Here is a 15,081-nt window from a genome sequence, read left to right as displayed (position 1 = left end):
GGCACTTGGTCTAAGCATTAAACAAAGCTTTAATCAACTGTTTTACAACATGGAGGTCTAGTTGTGTCCTTCACTAGTTCCTGTTAAGAATGCCCTGCGCAAGCTGGGCCCGTGCCCGAGTAGTTATACTCTCCCTGGACAGCGCCACCCGCAGGCCGCTCAGTATTATTTCATGTCTTTCTTTCATGAATGACTGATTCATGTCACTATTAATCCAGAGGCCTGGACTAATGATCCAGAGACGTGAGTTCAAATCCCACGACGGCAGCTGGGGAATTTAAATTCAGTTAATTATTTTTTAAAAATCTGGAATAAAAAGCTAGTATCAGGTAATGGTGGTGACCATGTAACTATCGGATTGTTGTAAAAACCCAGCTGGTTCACTAATGTCCTTTAGGGAAAGAATTCTGCCGTCCTTACCCGGTCTGGCCTATATGTGACTCCCGATCCACAGCAATGTGGTTGACTCTTAACTGCCCTCTGAAATGGCCCAGCAAGCCTCACCACCACTTGAAGGGCAATTAGGGATGGGCCCACATCCCATGAATATAAAAAGTATAGAATTGATCTGGTTTTAGCAGAGGCAATTGGAAAAAATCATTTGGTCGTACACCAATGAGTAATTCCGGTTGCCAAAATGGGTTACTCATTTAAGTAGGCGCCACTGCAGAAGAATTGGCTCAAACGCTCACTAAAGCTTTGAGCATCAAGGCTGAATAAGGCTGTGGTAAACCACTGTTAACTCTGTACAGGTCCGGGCATGTCTCCGCCCCTGGCTCCACCCCTAAGCCCGGGTATAAAGGTGACTCACCACCCTTCCCCCGGGAGCTCTTAGGATGGATCCACTAGCAGAGGCATGCTCCAGTTCTTAGTCAATAAAAGCCTACTTCGTATAAGTTCAACTCGTAGTCTTTGGTGTTGTTGATAGTGCATCAATTTTATTGACTACATTTTCGACATGGAGCAAATCTTGAAGCCGGAACGTTTAGACCTGGATCCTCAAGCAGCAGATGCAGCCAATAACTTTGAACACTGGCTGAGCTGTTTCGAAGCCTTCCTGGAGGCCTCCAGCACTACCGTCACTACAGATGACGCGAAACGTCTTGTCTTGAACTCACGGGTGAGCCACCGAGTCTACTCGATCATCCGAGATGCCACAACTTACGCGGCCGCCATCGCGACGCTAAAGGAACAATACGTGAGGCCTGTTAACGAGGTCTACGCCAGACACCTCCTGGCTACCCGAAAACAGCGCCCCGGGGAATCGGGCGCCGAATATTTACTGGCACTGAGAGTCCTCGGCCGGGCCTGTAATTGCAAAGCGGTGACGGCCAAGGAATGCACAGAAGACCTGATCCGAGACGCCTACGTAGCCGGCATCAGGTCCAACTATACACGGCAGAGGCTGCTGGAACAGAGGGGGCTCGACCTGCAGAAGACGGTGGCCCTCGCTAACTCGTTAGACATGGCCCTCCAGAACATGGACGCCTACCCCCCTGACCGGATGGCCACGTGGATGTCACGGGAGCAGCCATCTTGGGACCCGGTAAGGCCACAAGCCGCCAGCAGCCCAACTACAGCTGCAATGACCAGAGGCCAGAAATGCTACTTCTGCGGCCAGGCCAAGCACCCCAGACAGCAATGCCCAGCAAAGGACGCGACCTGCTCTAAATGCGGCAAGAAAGGCCACTACGCGAGAGTGTGCAGGGCGAAATCGACCCCCAATTCCAGCAGCGCCGCGTGTGAACCGTACAGGCCGCCATTTTGGACCCCACCAACCACGTGTGAGCCGTGCGGGCCGCTATTTTGGGCACCACCAGCCGCGGGGGAGCCGCCATCTTGGACACCATTTCGGGACCAGGCCCCCGGCGCGGGCGAATACTACAGCGACCCACCGACCTCAACGATGGCCTCCATCACCCTGGACCAATCTAGGCCCCATCAACTAGCCAGGTCCATGATGAACGTAAAGGTAAATGGCCATGCTACAAATTGCCTTTTCAACTGCGGAAGCACGGAGAGCTTCATCCACCCCGACACGGTGCAACGCTACTCCCTATCGGTTATGCCCACATGCCACCAGGTCTTTATGGCCTCAAAGTCCCATATGGCGGACGTCGGCGGCTACTGTGTAGCGACTCTGACAGTGAACGGCGTGGAGTACAGAGATTTTAAATTCCTCGTCCTGCCACAGCTCTGCGCTCCAGTACTGCTAGGATTAGACTTCCAGTGCCATCTGGAGAGCGTCACGATGGCATATGGCGGGCCCCTGCCCCCACTTACAGTCTGCAGCCGGCAGAATTTAAACACGGCGCCGCGCAAATTATGCAGCCTGTCCACCCTGAAGGTCAAACCCCCCCCGTTGTTCGCTAACCTCGCCAAAGACTGCAAGCCAATTGCTACTAAAAGCAGGCGGTACAGTGCCGGGGATAGGAGCTTTATTAAATCAGAAGTAGAAAGACTCCTGAGGGAAGGGATTATCGAGGGCAGCACCAGCCCATGGCGAGCCCAAGTGGTGGTGGTGAAGGCCAGCGAAAAACAGCGCCTGGTTATTGATTACAGCCAGACGATCAATCGATACACGCAATTAGACGCATACCCACTTCCCCGCATATCTGACATGGTCAACCAGATAGCACAATACCGGGTATTCTCGACGATTGATCTGAAGTCGGCATACCACCAGCTCCCCATCAGGCCTGAGGACCGCCAGTACACGGCCTTCGAGGCTGACGGTCGCCTCTACCACTTCCTCCGAGTCCCCTTCGGCGTCACCAACGGGGTCTCGGTCTTCCAAAAGGAGATGGACCGGATGGTTGACCAGAACGCGCTGCAGGCCACCTTCCCCTATCTAGACAACGTCACCATCTGTGGCCATGACCGGCATGACCACGACGCCAACCTAGAAAAATTCCTCCGTACGGCCCAACGGCTGAATCTGACATACAACAGAGAAAAATGTATGTTCCGCACCACGCGCCTCGCTATTCTTGGCTGCGTGGTGGAAAACGGAGTCATCGGCCCCGACCCCGACCGAATGCGCCCCCTCCTGGAACTACCCCTCCCCCACTGCCTAAAAGCCCTGAAGAGATGCCTAGGGTTCTTCTCTTACTACGCCCAGTGGGTGCCCAACTATGCGGACAAAGCCCGGCCCCTCATCAAGTCAACCTCCTTCCCCCTGACGGCAGAGGCCCGTGCGGCCTTCACCCTCATAAAAGAGGACATTGCGAAGGCCACAATGCACGCAGTGGATGAGTCCATCCCTTTCCAAGTGGAGAGCGATGCATCCGACTTCGCCCTAGCCGCAACCCTTAACCACGCGGGGAGACCCGTGGCCTTCTTTTCACGGACCCTCCAGGGCCCCGAAATTCGACACTCCTCAGTCGAGAAGGAGGCCCAGGCGATAGTGGAGGCTGTACGGCACTGGAGGCATTACCTGGCCGGTAAACGTTTCACCCTGCTCACTGACCAACGGTCAGTAGCATTTATGTTTAACAACAGACAAAGGGGGAAAATCAAAAATGATAAGATATTGCGGTGGAGGATCGAGTTATCCACCTACAACTACGATATCTTATACCGGCCTGGGAAACTTAATGAGCCCCCAGATGCCCTATCACCGTGGGACATGTGCCAACGCACAAGTCGATAGGCTACGGACCCTTCACAATGATCTCTGCCACCCGGGGGTCACCAGGTTCTTCCATTTTATTAAAGCTCGCAACCTGCCTTACTCCATCGAGGAGGTCAGGACCATGACCAGGAACTGCCAGGTCTGCGCCGAATGCAAACCGCATTTTTATAGGCCAGACAGGGCACACCTGATTAAAGCCACCCGCCCCTTTGAACGTCTCAGCGTCGATTTCAAGGGGCCCCTTCCCTTCTCCGACCGCAACACGTACTTCCTCAATATTATTGACGAGTACTCCAGTTTCCCCTTCGCCATCCCCTGCCCGGACATGACCAGCGCCACAGTCATCAGGTGCCTCAATGACCTGTTCGCCATATTTGGCTTCCCCAATTACATCCACAGCGACAGGGGCTCGTCGTTCATGAGCGACGAGCTGCGCCAGTACCTGCTCGAGAAGGGCATAGCCACGAGCAGGACTACCAGCTACAACCCCCGGGGTAACGGACAGGTAGAGAGGGAGAACGCAACGGTGTGGAAGACCGCCATGCTCGCCCTAAAATCCAAGGGCCTCCCAATCTCCCGCTGGCAAGATGTCCTCCCCGGTGCGCTCCACTCCATACGATCACTGCTCTGTACTGCCACAAACGCCACCCCTCACGAGAAGATGTTCGTCTTCCCCAGGAAATCCACCTCGGGGACATCACTACCACCATGGCTGACGTCTCCGGGACCCGTCCTGCTCAGGAAACACGTGAGGAGCCATAAGACGGACCCCCTGGTCAAAAAGGTTCACCTCCTCCACGCCAACCCACAGTACGCCTACGTGGCGTATCCTGACGGGCGGGAGGACACAGTCTCAATTCGAGACCTCGCACCCTCAGGTACCACCCGAAACACCATCGATCACCATCCACTACCTCCACCCACCACCACTACCCACGACGCACCACCGGGGTGTCTACCACGAACTGACGACATGCCGGTGCCATCCCTACCCCGAGAGGACGACACGCCAGTGCTCCGTCCCATGCGAGAAGCGGCCGCGGGCAAAGAACCGCCGCAACCGGCACCACGAAGATCATTACGGCAGACAAGACCCCCGGAGAGACTTTCGTATATGAACTTTTGAAACACTTCACCCCGCCGGACTCTTTTTTAAACGAGGGGTGAATGTGGTAAACCACTGTTAACTCTGTACAGGTCCGGGCATGTCTCCGCCCCTGGCTCCACCCCTAAGCCCGGGTATAAAGGTGACTCACCACCCTTCCCCCGGGAGCTCTTAGGATGGATCCACTAGCAGAGGCATGCTCCAGTTCTTAGTCAATAAAAGCCTACTTCGTATAAGTTCAACTCGTAGCCTTTGGTGTTGTTGATAGTGCATCAAAGGCAAAGCTGGTGTTTCTTTGGAGTTCCAATATCATGCTGGTGACAAGCCACCAAGATTACACAGCCGAAGCACTGCCTGTTGTGTCAGAAGTAATAGTCACCGAAAGGACCAGTCGTGTTGTGGCTTGATGCTTTTGCACTTCTTACTTCAAAGCCGCCTTTGTCTCCAGATCTATTGCGGTCGAAGGGAAAAATCCAACTGACGTGTTCCTGGGTCACGCCGCTCTTGGCCTTCCTCGATAGGTTGGATTTTTGTTTCTCCACCTCACCTTTTGGCATCAACAACAAACGTTCGGCATTGAAAGCCCGGAGGGCTGCTCAATACTTCCAACCAGTCATCGAATAAAAGCTTTTGTTTCAGTTAAATGTCAAGTTGGAAGCATTCGATTGTTTTTTGAGAGGGGACGGTTGGCCTTTTGCAGGTGGGTCTGATCGCCATTGGATTGTTACACACAAGGCCACTCGACGGGACGCAGTGACATTTTGCAATGTGAATTACATCATGTGATAGGTTTATACAAGAAAGAAAAAAAGCTTTCTCCAACTTAAAATACAGGAGCAATAACGCCCTTTAAAACCAATGCAAAATATGAATCGATAAATATCATCATTTATAAAAATGGGATGGGGAGAAATGAGCATTGCTATGTTTCAGTGGACAGTGGTGGCCACATCTGCTTTACCCAGCATCACATCTGTTTGGACCATAGCCAACCACTGAATATGATTCACCTAGCCACCCTCTGTCCACGTATATTACTATATAATTGTACCCAATCACCTACTATTTGCGACAATGCCATGTCATCTTATATACACGAATCTGCCTGTGTAAAATGTTATGTGCAGCTATCTTGTCTTGCTGCACATAACCTTGCTGTAACATGACATTCAAATCCTTAAAAGCAAATCATTAGGCGACTGAGCGCTCGTCGACGGGCTAGTGTTCAGTTGACAACCGACCAGAGTATAACCTGACAACCACCAAAGACAAGGATCTGGAACTCTCATTGAAACAACGCACGACTCTAGGTCGAACAGTAATTCTATGCAGCAGATTCCAAGCTAAGCAATTCCTCAGTCCTTTCTCAGACCAGCACTCAAAGACAGATCATCAGCTCAGTCTGTGACAAGACGCTAGACGCATTCGAACATGGTAACCATCTCAGAGTCTCATTCTTTCGGTAAATCTCATACACGGTGAAAAGGAAAACAAAGAACAGTAAAGCACTTTTGCTGCAGGCGTTTTGGGATTCATGTGTTTTTAGAAAGGGGTCATACCGAGAGAACTGAATATCACATTGCAACGTCACAAGATTCGGCTACTCAACACAAAACAAGGGAAGCACAAGCACAAGGCATCTCATTTTTGCGTTTTCTGGCCCTACCTGGGATGATTGAGACTGTATCTTTCTCCCACGACACAACGCTAACATACTCCTCCACCGAAGGAGGAATGAGGCACTTGAAGACAGCCACGCTTCCACGCATTGACCTTTGATCCTCCACCCGTACGGTGTAGGGTTCCCTGAAAACTGAGACAAAGTAAAGCATGTAAATGGGGGTCATTGAACTGCTCGAAAAGTTGTGAATTTAGATTAAACATAATCGATTAATGTGCAATTCTCATGTTCGCAAATTGCCCTAGACAGTCAGCAGTGGTATAGTCAGCCATTTTGATATCTGATTAGAAGCATCTAATGAGCTTCCCTGAGCGTAAGATGGTTCCTGATCTGGTGGGGCCCCAGAACATAAGAACATAAGAAATAGGAGCAGGAGTAGGCTATAAGGTGCCTGCTCCACCATTCAATAAGATCATGGCTGAACATCAACTCCACTTTCCCGCCCGATCCCCATATCCCTTGACCCCCTTAGTGCCCACAAATCTAGCGATCTCAGTCTTGAATATACTCATCGATTGCGCATCCGCAGCTCTCTGTGGTAGAGAATTCCAAAGATTCACAACTCTCGGAGTGAAGAAATTTATCTTCAACCCAGTCGTAAATAGCCGTCTCCTTATCCTGAGACTATGACCTTGAGTATTGTGTGCAGTTTTGGTCACCTTATCTGAGGAAGGATGTTCTTGCCATGGAAGGAGTGCAGCGAAGATTCACCAGACTGATACCTGGGATGGCAGGAATGACGTATGAGGAGAGATTGTGTCGATTGGGCTGGAGTTTAGAAGATTGAGAGGGGATCTCATCGAAACCTATAAAATTCTGTCAGGCCTGGACAGACTAGATGCAGGAAGGATGTTCCCGATGGTCGGGGAGTCCAGAACCAGGGATCATAGTCTAAGGATAAGGGGTAAGCCATTTAGGACTGAGATGAGGAGGAATTTCTTCACCCAGAGAGTGGTGAACCTGTGGAATTCTCTGCCACAGAGGGCGGTGGAGGCCAGTTCATTAAATATATTCAAGAAGGAGTTAGATATATTTCTTAAGGCTAAAGGGATATGGGGAGAAGGCAGGGACAGGGTACTGAATTTGGATGATCAGCCATGATCTCATTGAATGGCGGAGCAGGCTCAAGGGGCCGAATGGCCTACTCCTGCTCCTATCTTCTATGTTTCTATGACCCCTAGTTCTACGCTCTCCAGCCGGGGGAAACAGCCTCTAAGCATTTACCCAGAAGTGCCATATGAAGGAAAGCAAGCAGTCGGATATAAATTAACATAGTGCGCGAGGTAACTGAAACAACACTTCAGAATATCGGTCTAGTCTATAGGGAGGAGGGTATGGAGAAGTCTTTCCTCAAGAGAGTAAAAGGACTGGGTTGAGTGCACGATAGAGTGGATTGCACGTGGTTTGTGACCTTTCCTCATTCCATCCATTCATGTGTGGGGATCGGGCGGGAAGATGGAGTTGAGGTCGAAGATCAGCCATGATCTTATTGAATGGCGGAGCAGGCTCGAGGGGCCAAATGGCCGACTCCTGCTTCTATTTCTTCTGCTCTTAAATGACAGAGGTCTAGAAAGAAATGGGTCTGAAACTGCTCCAGCTAATCATGCACACACTTAGTCTGATCGCTTCCAGTAGACTTTTTTTTCGCTGTTAAATATCCATGGTTAAGTGTCACTCCGCATTAATCTCATTGTGTTTGGTCACTTCATGACCACTTAGCCCCAACAACACCGTAGTCATGTGATGTCGCCATTCCTATGGGGGAGTGTTCAGACCCAAGTGGTGTCTATTACTGCAATAACACTTTGTGGAGTGAATATTTCCAACAGAGCGCATTCATTGGTTCACCACGATGTTTACTGTACACAGTAGCTGTGGTCACTATGTTTGATGTTGCCACATGGTGAAATCAAGATCCATCGAGGGCAACTGTGCCAAAAGGCTTTTGCTGTATATATAACAGGGCTGAAGATTGCAATTTAATCTCAAGGCTCATCGACAGCCACACGTCACTCACGATGGACTCTCTACTTTGTGTCACAAGAATGCCTTTCAATTGAATTATGGCTTTTAGCTCCCTCACAACAGCATCCATTAGTCCAGATTTTATATGTTTTCTCCAGCAGTGAAATACCCATGACCAAAGTGTGTTAGTTTACATATGAACAGGAGTAGACAATTCAGCCTCTCTAACCTGTTCCACCATTCAATTAGATCATGACTGATCTGTATCACAATTCCATCTAACCGCCTTGGTTCTATATCCCTTAATAACCTTGCCTAACAAAAATCGATCCAGCTCAGTTTTGAAATTTTCAATTGACTCCCAGCCTCAACAGCTTTTTGGGGAGGGATTTCCAGATTTCCACTATCCTTTGTGTGATGAAATGCTTTCTGAAGGGTTTAGCTCTAATTTTAACTTTATGACCCCTGGTTCTGTTTCTTGAGGGAGCTATTTGTCCCCTTCCTCACTCTATGCAAATATTCTCAAGCAGACTTATTCTTAAACTTCCATAACATCACTTGATTGATCAGCAGGAGGTCTTTTTTCCAGCATATTAAGCCGATCATACTAAATAGTCTCTTCCTTATTTCCCCAGCCCTTATCCATAAAGGGAGCATTTCACAACAATGGGACACTCTATCCAATAGTCTGGCCCAAAAAACATTGCAAACCTCACTCCCAGTGAGGCAAGCATCCCGAGGGTTTGAATCTGTGACCATCTGAATCATTCCCCTCCGGTCTTGGGGTGCAAAAATCCCCAACAACTAGTGTGCATCCAGTGGCCCAGGGTTACTTGCCCGACAAACTTTTCCAGCAACCAAGCTTGAGAGCCAATGTCAAAGAAGTTTAATTTGGGCCAATTTTCCTAAAATTTACATAAAGATTAAGTGATCGGCAGAATGATGAGGAATATGAGCAAAAAGCAACCAACATCTATTTGCATCTTTCCTTGTCCTACCAAATGTGAGCTCCCATCTAAACTAGCACCGTCGACCCGCCACATGTTGCATGTGATCAATGAGGTAATTGTTTATGACTGAGAAAGGGCAAAGGTTGGGACTGTGGAATTTCAAACTCTCAACTAAAAGGGAACTATGGATTCTAATAGCCCATTTTCAAATGAGGATTTTTCTGCAGATTAAGGTATTAAATAGCTTAGCGCAGGTCAACCTACAGTCAACAATGGGAATTAAGGATCAATTGGTAGCTCCCTCAATGGCATAGTAGGTAAGTACATTGTCCAGTGTGATTACACTGGGAAAGTACCCAAGTTTGATTGCCAAGTTAACCGATCTCATCAAGGCAACTGCTGAGGTGCTGCAATTAGCTTCATCGTTCCCAAGTGATGAGTCAGCCCGGACTCCTGATCACTATTCAGTGACCCCTATTGAAAAGTACTTGTGTGTGGGTATAGGCTGAGGATTGGGACCAGACTTGGCTCTCTAAGCTCACAGATGAATGGCCTTTTGAGTGAGGTATCAGGGGGAGGGGTTGAAGAGTAGTAGCACTTCTCCATATGTCACTGCGTTCATGTTTATAAAAATAGACACATCATGACTACATGATGGAGAGGGTGCAGAGGAGATTCACCAGGATGTTGCCTGGGCTGGAGCGCTTCAGCTACGAAGAGAGACTGGACAGGCTGAGGTTGTTTTCCTTAGAGCAGAGAAGGCTGAGGGGGGGGACCTGATTGAGGTGTACAAAATTATGAGGGGCATAGATAGGGTAGATAGAAAGGAACTTTTCCCCTTAGTAGAGGGGTCAATAACCAGGGGGCATAGTTTCAAGGTAAGGGGCAGGAGGTTTAGAGGGGATTTGAGGAAAAACTTTTTCACCCAGAGGGTGGTTGGAATCTGGAACTCACTGCCTGAAAGGGTGGTAGAGGCAGGAACCCTCACAACATTCAAAAAGCATTTAGATGAGCACTTGAAACGTCATAGCATACAAGGCTACGGACCAAGTGCTGGAAAATGGGATTAGAATAGACAGGGCTTGATGGCCGGCGCGGACACGATGGGCCGAAGGGCCTCTTTCGGTGCTGTATAACTCTATGACTCTATCACCAATAATAAGGCAGAGGTCCAATAACTGTAAAGTAAATAAAGTACAATTGGCACTAGACATATCATTTTTGTTTTGATATCATTCATATACAAGGGAGGTATTTATATACACTGAAGTTATTATTAGTGCAGCAATAGTGAAGGGAGATGTTGTTCCAGAAGGCTGGGTTTTATTGTGGGTAAATTAGTATCAGGCTGGTTGTGAACATGTCCAGACAGACCAGACCAGTCCCACCCAAAAAACCCACGACCAGTCAACTAATTGATTGTAGCCATGGAGATGTCCACAGGTAAGTGGACATCTGACATCTGAAGAATTCATAGACCACAGCAGGAAAGGGGAGATGAGGTCTTTTAAAAGGGGCACTGTCACCCAACAGGGCAGCATTTAAAGGGTCATCATTCTCACGAAAAATGTGTTGGCCAAAACTTTGTTTATAAATACAAAACACGCCAACAGAAATCATGTTTAAACACGTCTCTTACAAGCAATATTGTGACCACAAAAAAATATGGCGTATGCACGTCTCCCTCCCATGGTTTGTCAAACGCTGACGTAAGAAAACTACTAGGCACTTGGTCTAAGTGTTAAACAAAGCTGTAATCAACTGTTTTACAACATGGAGGTCTAGTTGTGTCCTTCACTAGTTCCTGTTAAGAATGTCCTGCGCAAGCTGGGCCCGTGCCCGAGTATTTATACTCTCCCTGGACAGCGCCACCCGCAGGCTGCTCTGTATTATTTCATAAGTCTTTCTTTCATGAATGACTGATTCATGTCAAACGCTTTTTCGTCAAGGCAGCTCGCTTTATTGGGGTGAGCGGGGAGACACCACATTTCAAATCGGACGTCACTTTCTTGGCCTTTTTAGTCAATGAGCAAACTCCCCAACATGACAGTCCCACCTCAGTGGGGGGCACATTGTATCTCAGCAGTTTGCTCAGTTTTCCTGGAGTCTATTTTTGAAAATTGCATCCTATAATAAACCCACCGTTTCCCTTCAACGAAACCACCAGCGAGGAGGAGCGGAGTTGTCAATGACGGGACACTCGGGTGCAGCTGAAAGTTGAGACATCCAGCTCCGGCCCCCTCTCGCGCCAGCTGGACTGCATAGTGGAAATGAGCAAACGTTTCAGAAACTGACAGCAGCGCACAGCCATGAAGCTGTCATTGGGTTAAGGCCACCTGTGCAAGGACAGCAAGTGCAGGTGGCCAACCTCACACATTTGCAGTCCGGGACTTCACATTGCCCAATGGAACCCAGCGCATGTAGGGAGACCAAACCCGACGCCAGCTGTACAACAGAGCTGGTAGATCACCTGCGAATAGATCACCCCTTTTCCCACGTATCAGAGTAAAGCACTGAAATCACCGTTGCTGGTACTAGCAGAAGAGTTCTTAATGACTAGTTTGACACAGGTTATTAACTCTTCCATCAAAATAACGGACAAATGGTTCACAGAATAGATTCATAGAATAGTTACAGCACAGAAGGAGGCCATTCGGCCTGCCAAGCCCATGCCGGCTCTCTGGAAGAACACTTCAGCTAGTCCCACTCCACTGCCATTTCCTTGTAGCCCTGCAAATTTTTCCTTTCAGGTACTTATCCAATTCCCTTTGAAAGCCACGATTGAAGCTGCCTCCATCATGATTTCAGGCAGTGCATTCCAGATCCTAACCACTCGCTGTGTAAAAATGTTTTTCCTCATGTCGCCTTTGGTTCTTCTGCCAATCACCTTAAATCTGTGTCCTCTGGTTCTTGACCTTTCTGCCAATGGGAACAGTTTCTCTCTATCTACTCTGTCCAGACCCCTCATGATTTTGAACACCTCTATCAAATCTCCTCTCAACCTTCTCTGCTCCAAGGAGAACAACCCCAGCTTCTCCAGTCTATCCACGTAACTGAAGTCCCTCATCCCTGGAACCATTCTTGTAAATCTTTTCTGCACCCTCTCTAAGGCCTTCACATCCTTCCTAAAATGCGGTGCCCAGAATTGGACACAATACTCCAGTTGAGGCCGAACCAGTGTTTCATAAAGGTTCATCATAAGTTCCTTGCTTTTGTACTCTATGTCTCTACTTATGAAGCCCAGGATCAGGATATGCTTTTTTAACTGCTTTCTCAACCTGCCCTGCCACCTTCAACGATTTGTGCACATATACCCCCAGGTCTCTCTGTTCATGCACCCCGGATCCTACAAAGGTATTAAGCACCTGTTTGCCAATATCACTAACAGTAGCCTTTAGCCTCATATTTCATCAGGCCTTATAAACCTATTGTAGGATTTCAAATAATTCCATCATTATCCGATGGGACAGAACTTCGAGTCCCCACGGGTGAGTGCGCGCTGGGTACACACGCATAGGCCCAACGAAAGTGCCGGTTTTGTGCATGCACTGCGCATGCGCGAGAAACCGGAACTTCCGTTCCCTTAAAGGAAGGGGTTTACAGGTTGAGCGCGTGCGCCGGAGAGGCAGCGCGTACGCCTGGAACTTCCGTTTTTTTTGCAGGTTTCTCCAGGAGGGTAAATCTCCAGGAGCTACGCTTATAAAAAGCAATCGCAAGGCCTGCTTTTAACAAGGTAAGTGGTGAATTAAGTTAAATTAAAACATTTTTTCCACAGCTTTATTATTTTTAAATACTTTAAAGGTAAGTTTATTTTTAGCCCCGTTAGAAACTGTAATTCATTTTTCAAAAATTTAAATTATTATTTAAAATAGTTATTTTATGTAATTTATAGTTATTTTAAAAATGTGATTTTTGAAAAAAATTATTTGAAGTTTTAGTGATGTTTTGGGGCTGAATTGTATTCATAGATTGGACAGCTCTTCCTGTCAAACCTATGAATAGAGATTCCCTGCTACCATTGGCTCTCCATGGCCCACGTGATCCCAGGGGACGCGTTGAACTAACTGCGCCCCTGGGATACGCAAGCACTGCGCGCCGGCAGTTGGAGGAGGCCCAGGATCGGAATCCCACGCGGGCCCACAGCTCAACGGCCAGCGCGCTAGGTAAGTGCAGGTCGGGGGCTTGCACCCGCGGGAAGCCTCCGACCGGAATTTCTGTGCTCTTATAAGGGTGCAACATTATTACACCACATCATCACAATAGCCTCTTACTCTTCAATCAATGTCCCTTCAACACCACTTTTAATATTTTATAGGGACTAAAGAATGCATTAGAGAGCGAATAGGGTTAGGGGAAGTTGAAAAGGTAGGTTCAATTTATTTTATTTCAGGAGCCTAACCTAGGTGGAAAAGGTTCCAGGACAGGAGGCGGCAGTGAAAATACAACACCAGAAAACAGGTAGGTGACTGGTTGGTGAGTACTTTCACAAACTTATTCTAAGTAGAATTCAATAATTAAGCTAAATCGTAGTAAATAAAAGGGTATTGTAAGGGTTAAGTCATGGAAGGGCAGCTCGGACCCGTGTCATGCTTCTCCTGTGCCATGTGGGAAATCAGGGACACTGTCCCTGACAACTATGTGTGCAGGAAGTGTGTCCAGCTGCAGCTCCTAGCAGACCGCATGGCGGCGCTGGAGCTGCGAATGGACTCACTCTGGAGCATACGCGATGCTGAGGATGTTGTGGATAGCACATTCAGTGAGTTGGTCACACCGCAGGTAAAGGCTAACTCAGACAGTAAATGGGTGACCAAAAGGCAGGGTAAAGGCAGGAAGGTAGTGCAGGAGTCACCTGCGGTCATCTCCCTCCAAAACAGGTTTACCGTTTTGGGTACTGTTGGGGGAGATGACTTATCAGGGGAAGGCACCAGCAGCCAGGTTCAGGGCACCATGACTGGCTCTGCTGCACAGAAGGGCGGGAAAAAGAGGGATAGGGCTATAGTGATAGGGGATTCAATTGTAAGGGGGATAGATAGGAGTTTCTGTGGCCGAGACCGAGACTCCAAGATGGTATGTTGCCTCCCTGGTGCAAGGGTCAAGGATGTCTCGGAGCGGGTGTAGAGCATTCTGAAGGGGGAGGGGGATCAGCCAGTTGTCGTGGTACATGTAGGTACCAACGATGTAGGTAAAAAGAGGGAGGAGGTCCTACAAGCTGAATTTAGGGAGTTAGGAGCTAAATTGAAAAGTAGGACCTCAAAGGTAGTAATCTCTGGATTGCTACCAGTGCCACGAGCTAATAAGTTTAGAGAGAGTAAGATAGATAAGCTAAATATGTGGCTTGAGCAGTGGTGCAAGGGAGAGGGATTTAAATTCTTGAGGCATTGGAACCAGTTCTTGGGGAGGAGTGACCTGTACCAAGGGGACGGTCTACACCTGAACTGTGAGGGAGCCGATGTCCTCGGGGTAATATTTTCTTGGGCGGTTCGGGAGGATTTAAACTAATTTGGCAGGGGGATGGGAACCTAGGTAGTGGGAAAGAGGGAAGTCATATGAAGTTAGAAATAGATGGTAGAAAGGTGAGAAGCAATAAGCAAAGGAGAGAAACACAAAGGGCCAAACTAATTCATAATGAGAGTGTGAAAAAAGCAAGGCTGAAGGCTTTGTATCTTAATGCTAGAAGCATTAGGAACAAGGTGGATGAATTAGTTGTGGAAATAGAGGTAAACAAGTATGATTTGATTGGGATTAC

The 15,081-nt window shown here is 48.4% G+C and overlaps 1 protein-coding gene across 2 annotated transcripts in view; it reads right to left on the bottom strand.

Annotated features, from left to right (window-relative positions):
- Window positions 1–15,081, bottom strand: part of dscaml1 (Down syndrome cell adhesion molecule like 1) — a 703,857-nt gene that overhangs the window by 637,725 nt on the left and 51,051 nt on the right. For both annotated transcript variants that reach the window (XM_085967838.1, XM_085967839.1), the window contains one exon: window positions 6,406–6,552. In XM_085967838.1, coding sequence (XP_085823964.1) covers window positions 6,406–6,552 — 147 coding nt within the window. The remainder of the gene's footprint in view (window positions 1–6,405; window positions 6,553–15,081) is intronic.

This window comes from Somniosus microcephalus, chromosome 26 (genome assembly GCF_052327205.1).
Source record: "Somniosus microcephalus isolate GS21.2 chromosome 26, FLI_Smic_1.0, whole genome shotgun sequence".
Classification (NCBI taxonomy): Eukaryota; Metazoa; Chordata; class Chondrichthyes; order Squaliformes; family Somniosidae; genus Somniosus; species Somniosus microcephalus.
Note: the sequence above shows the minus strand (reverse complement) of the source record. Positions and strands in the feature narration are given on the sequence as shown.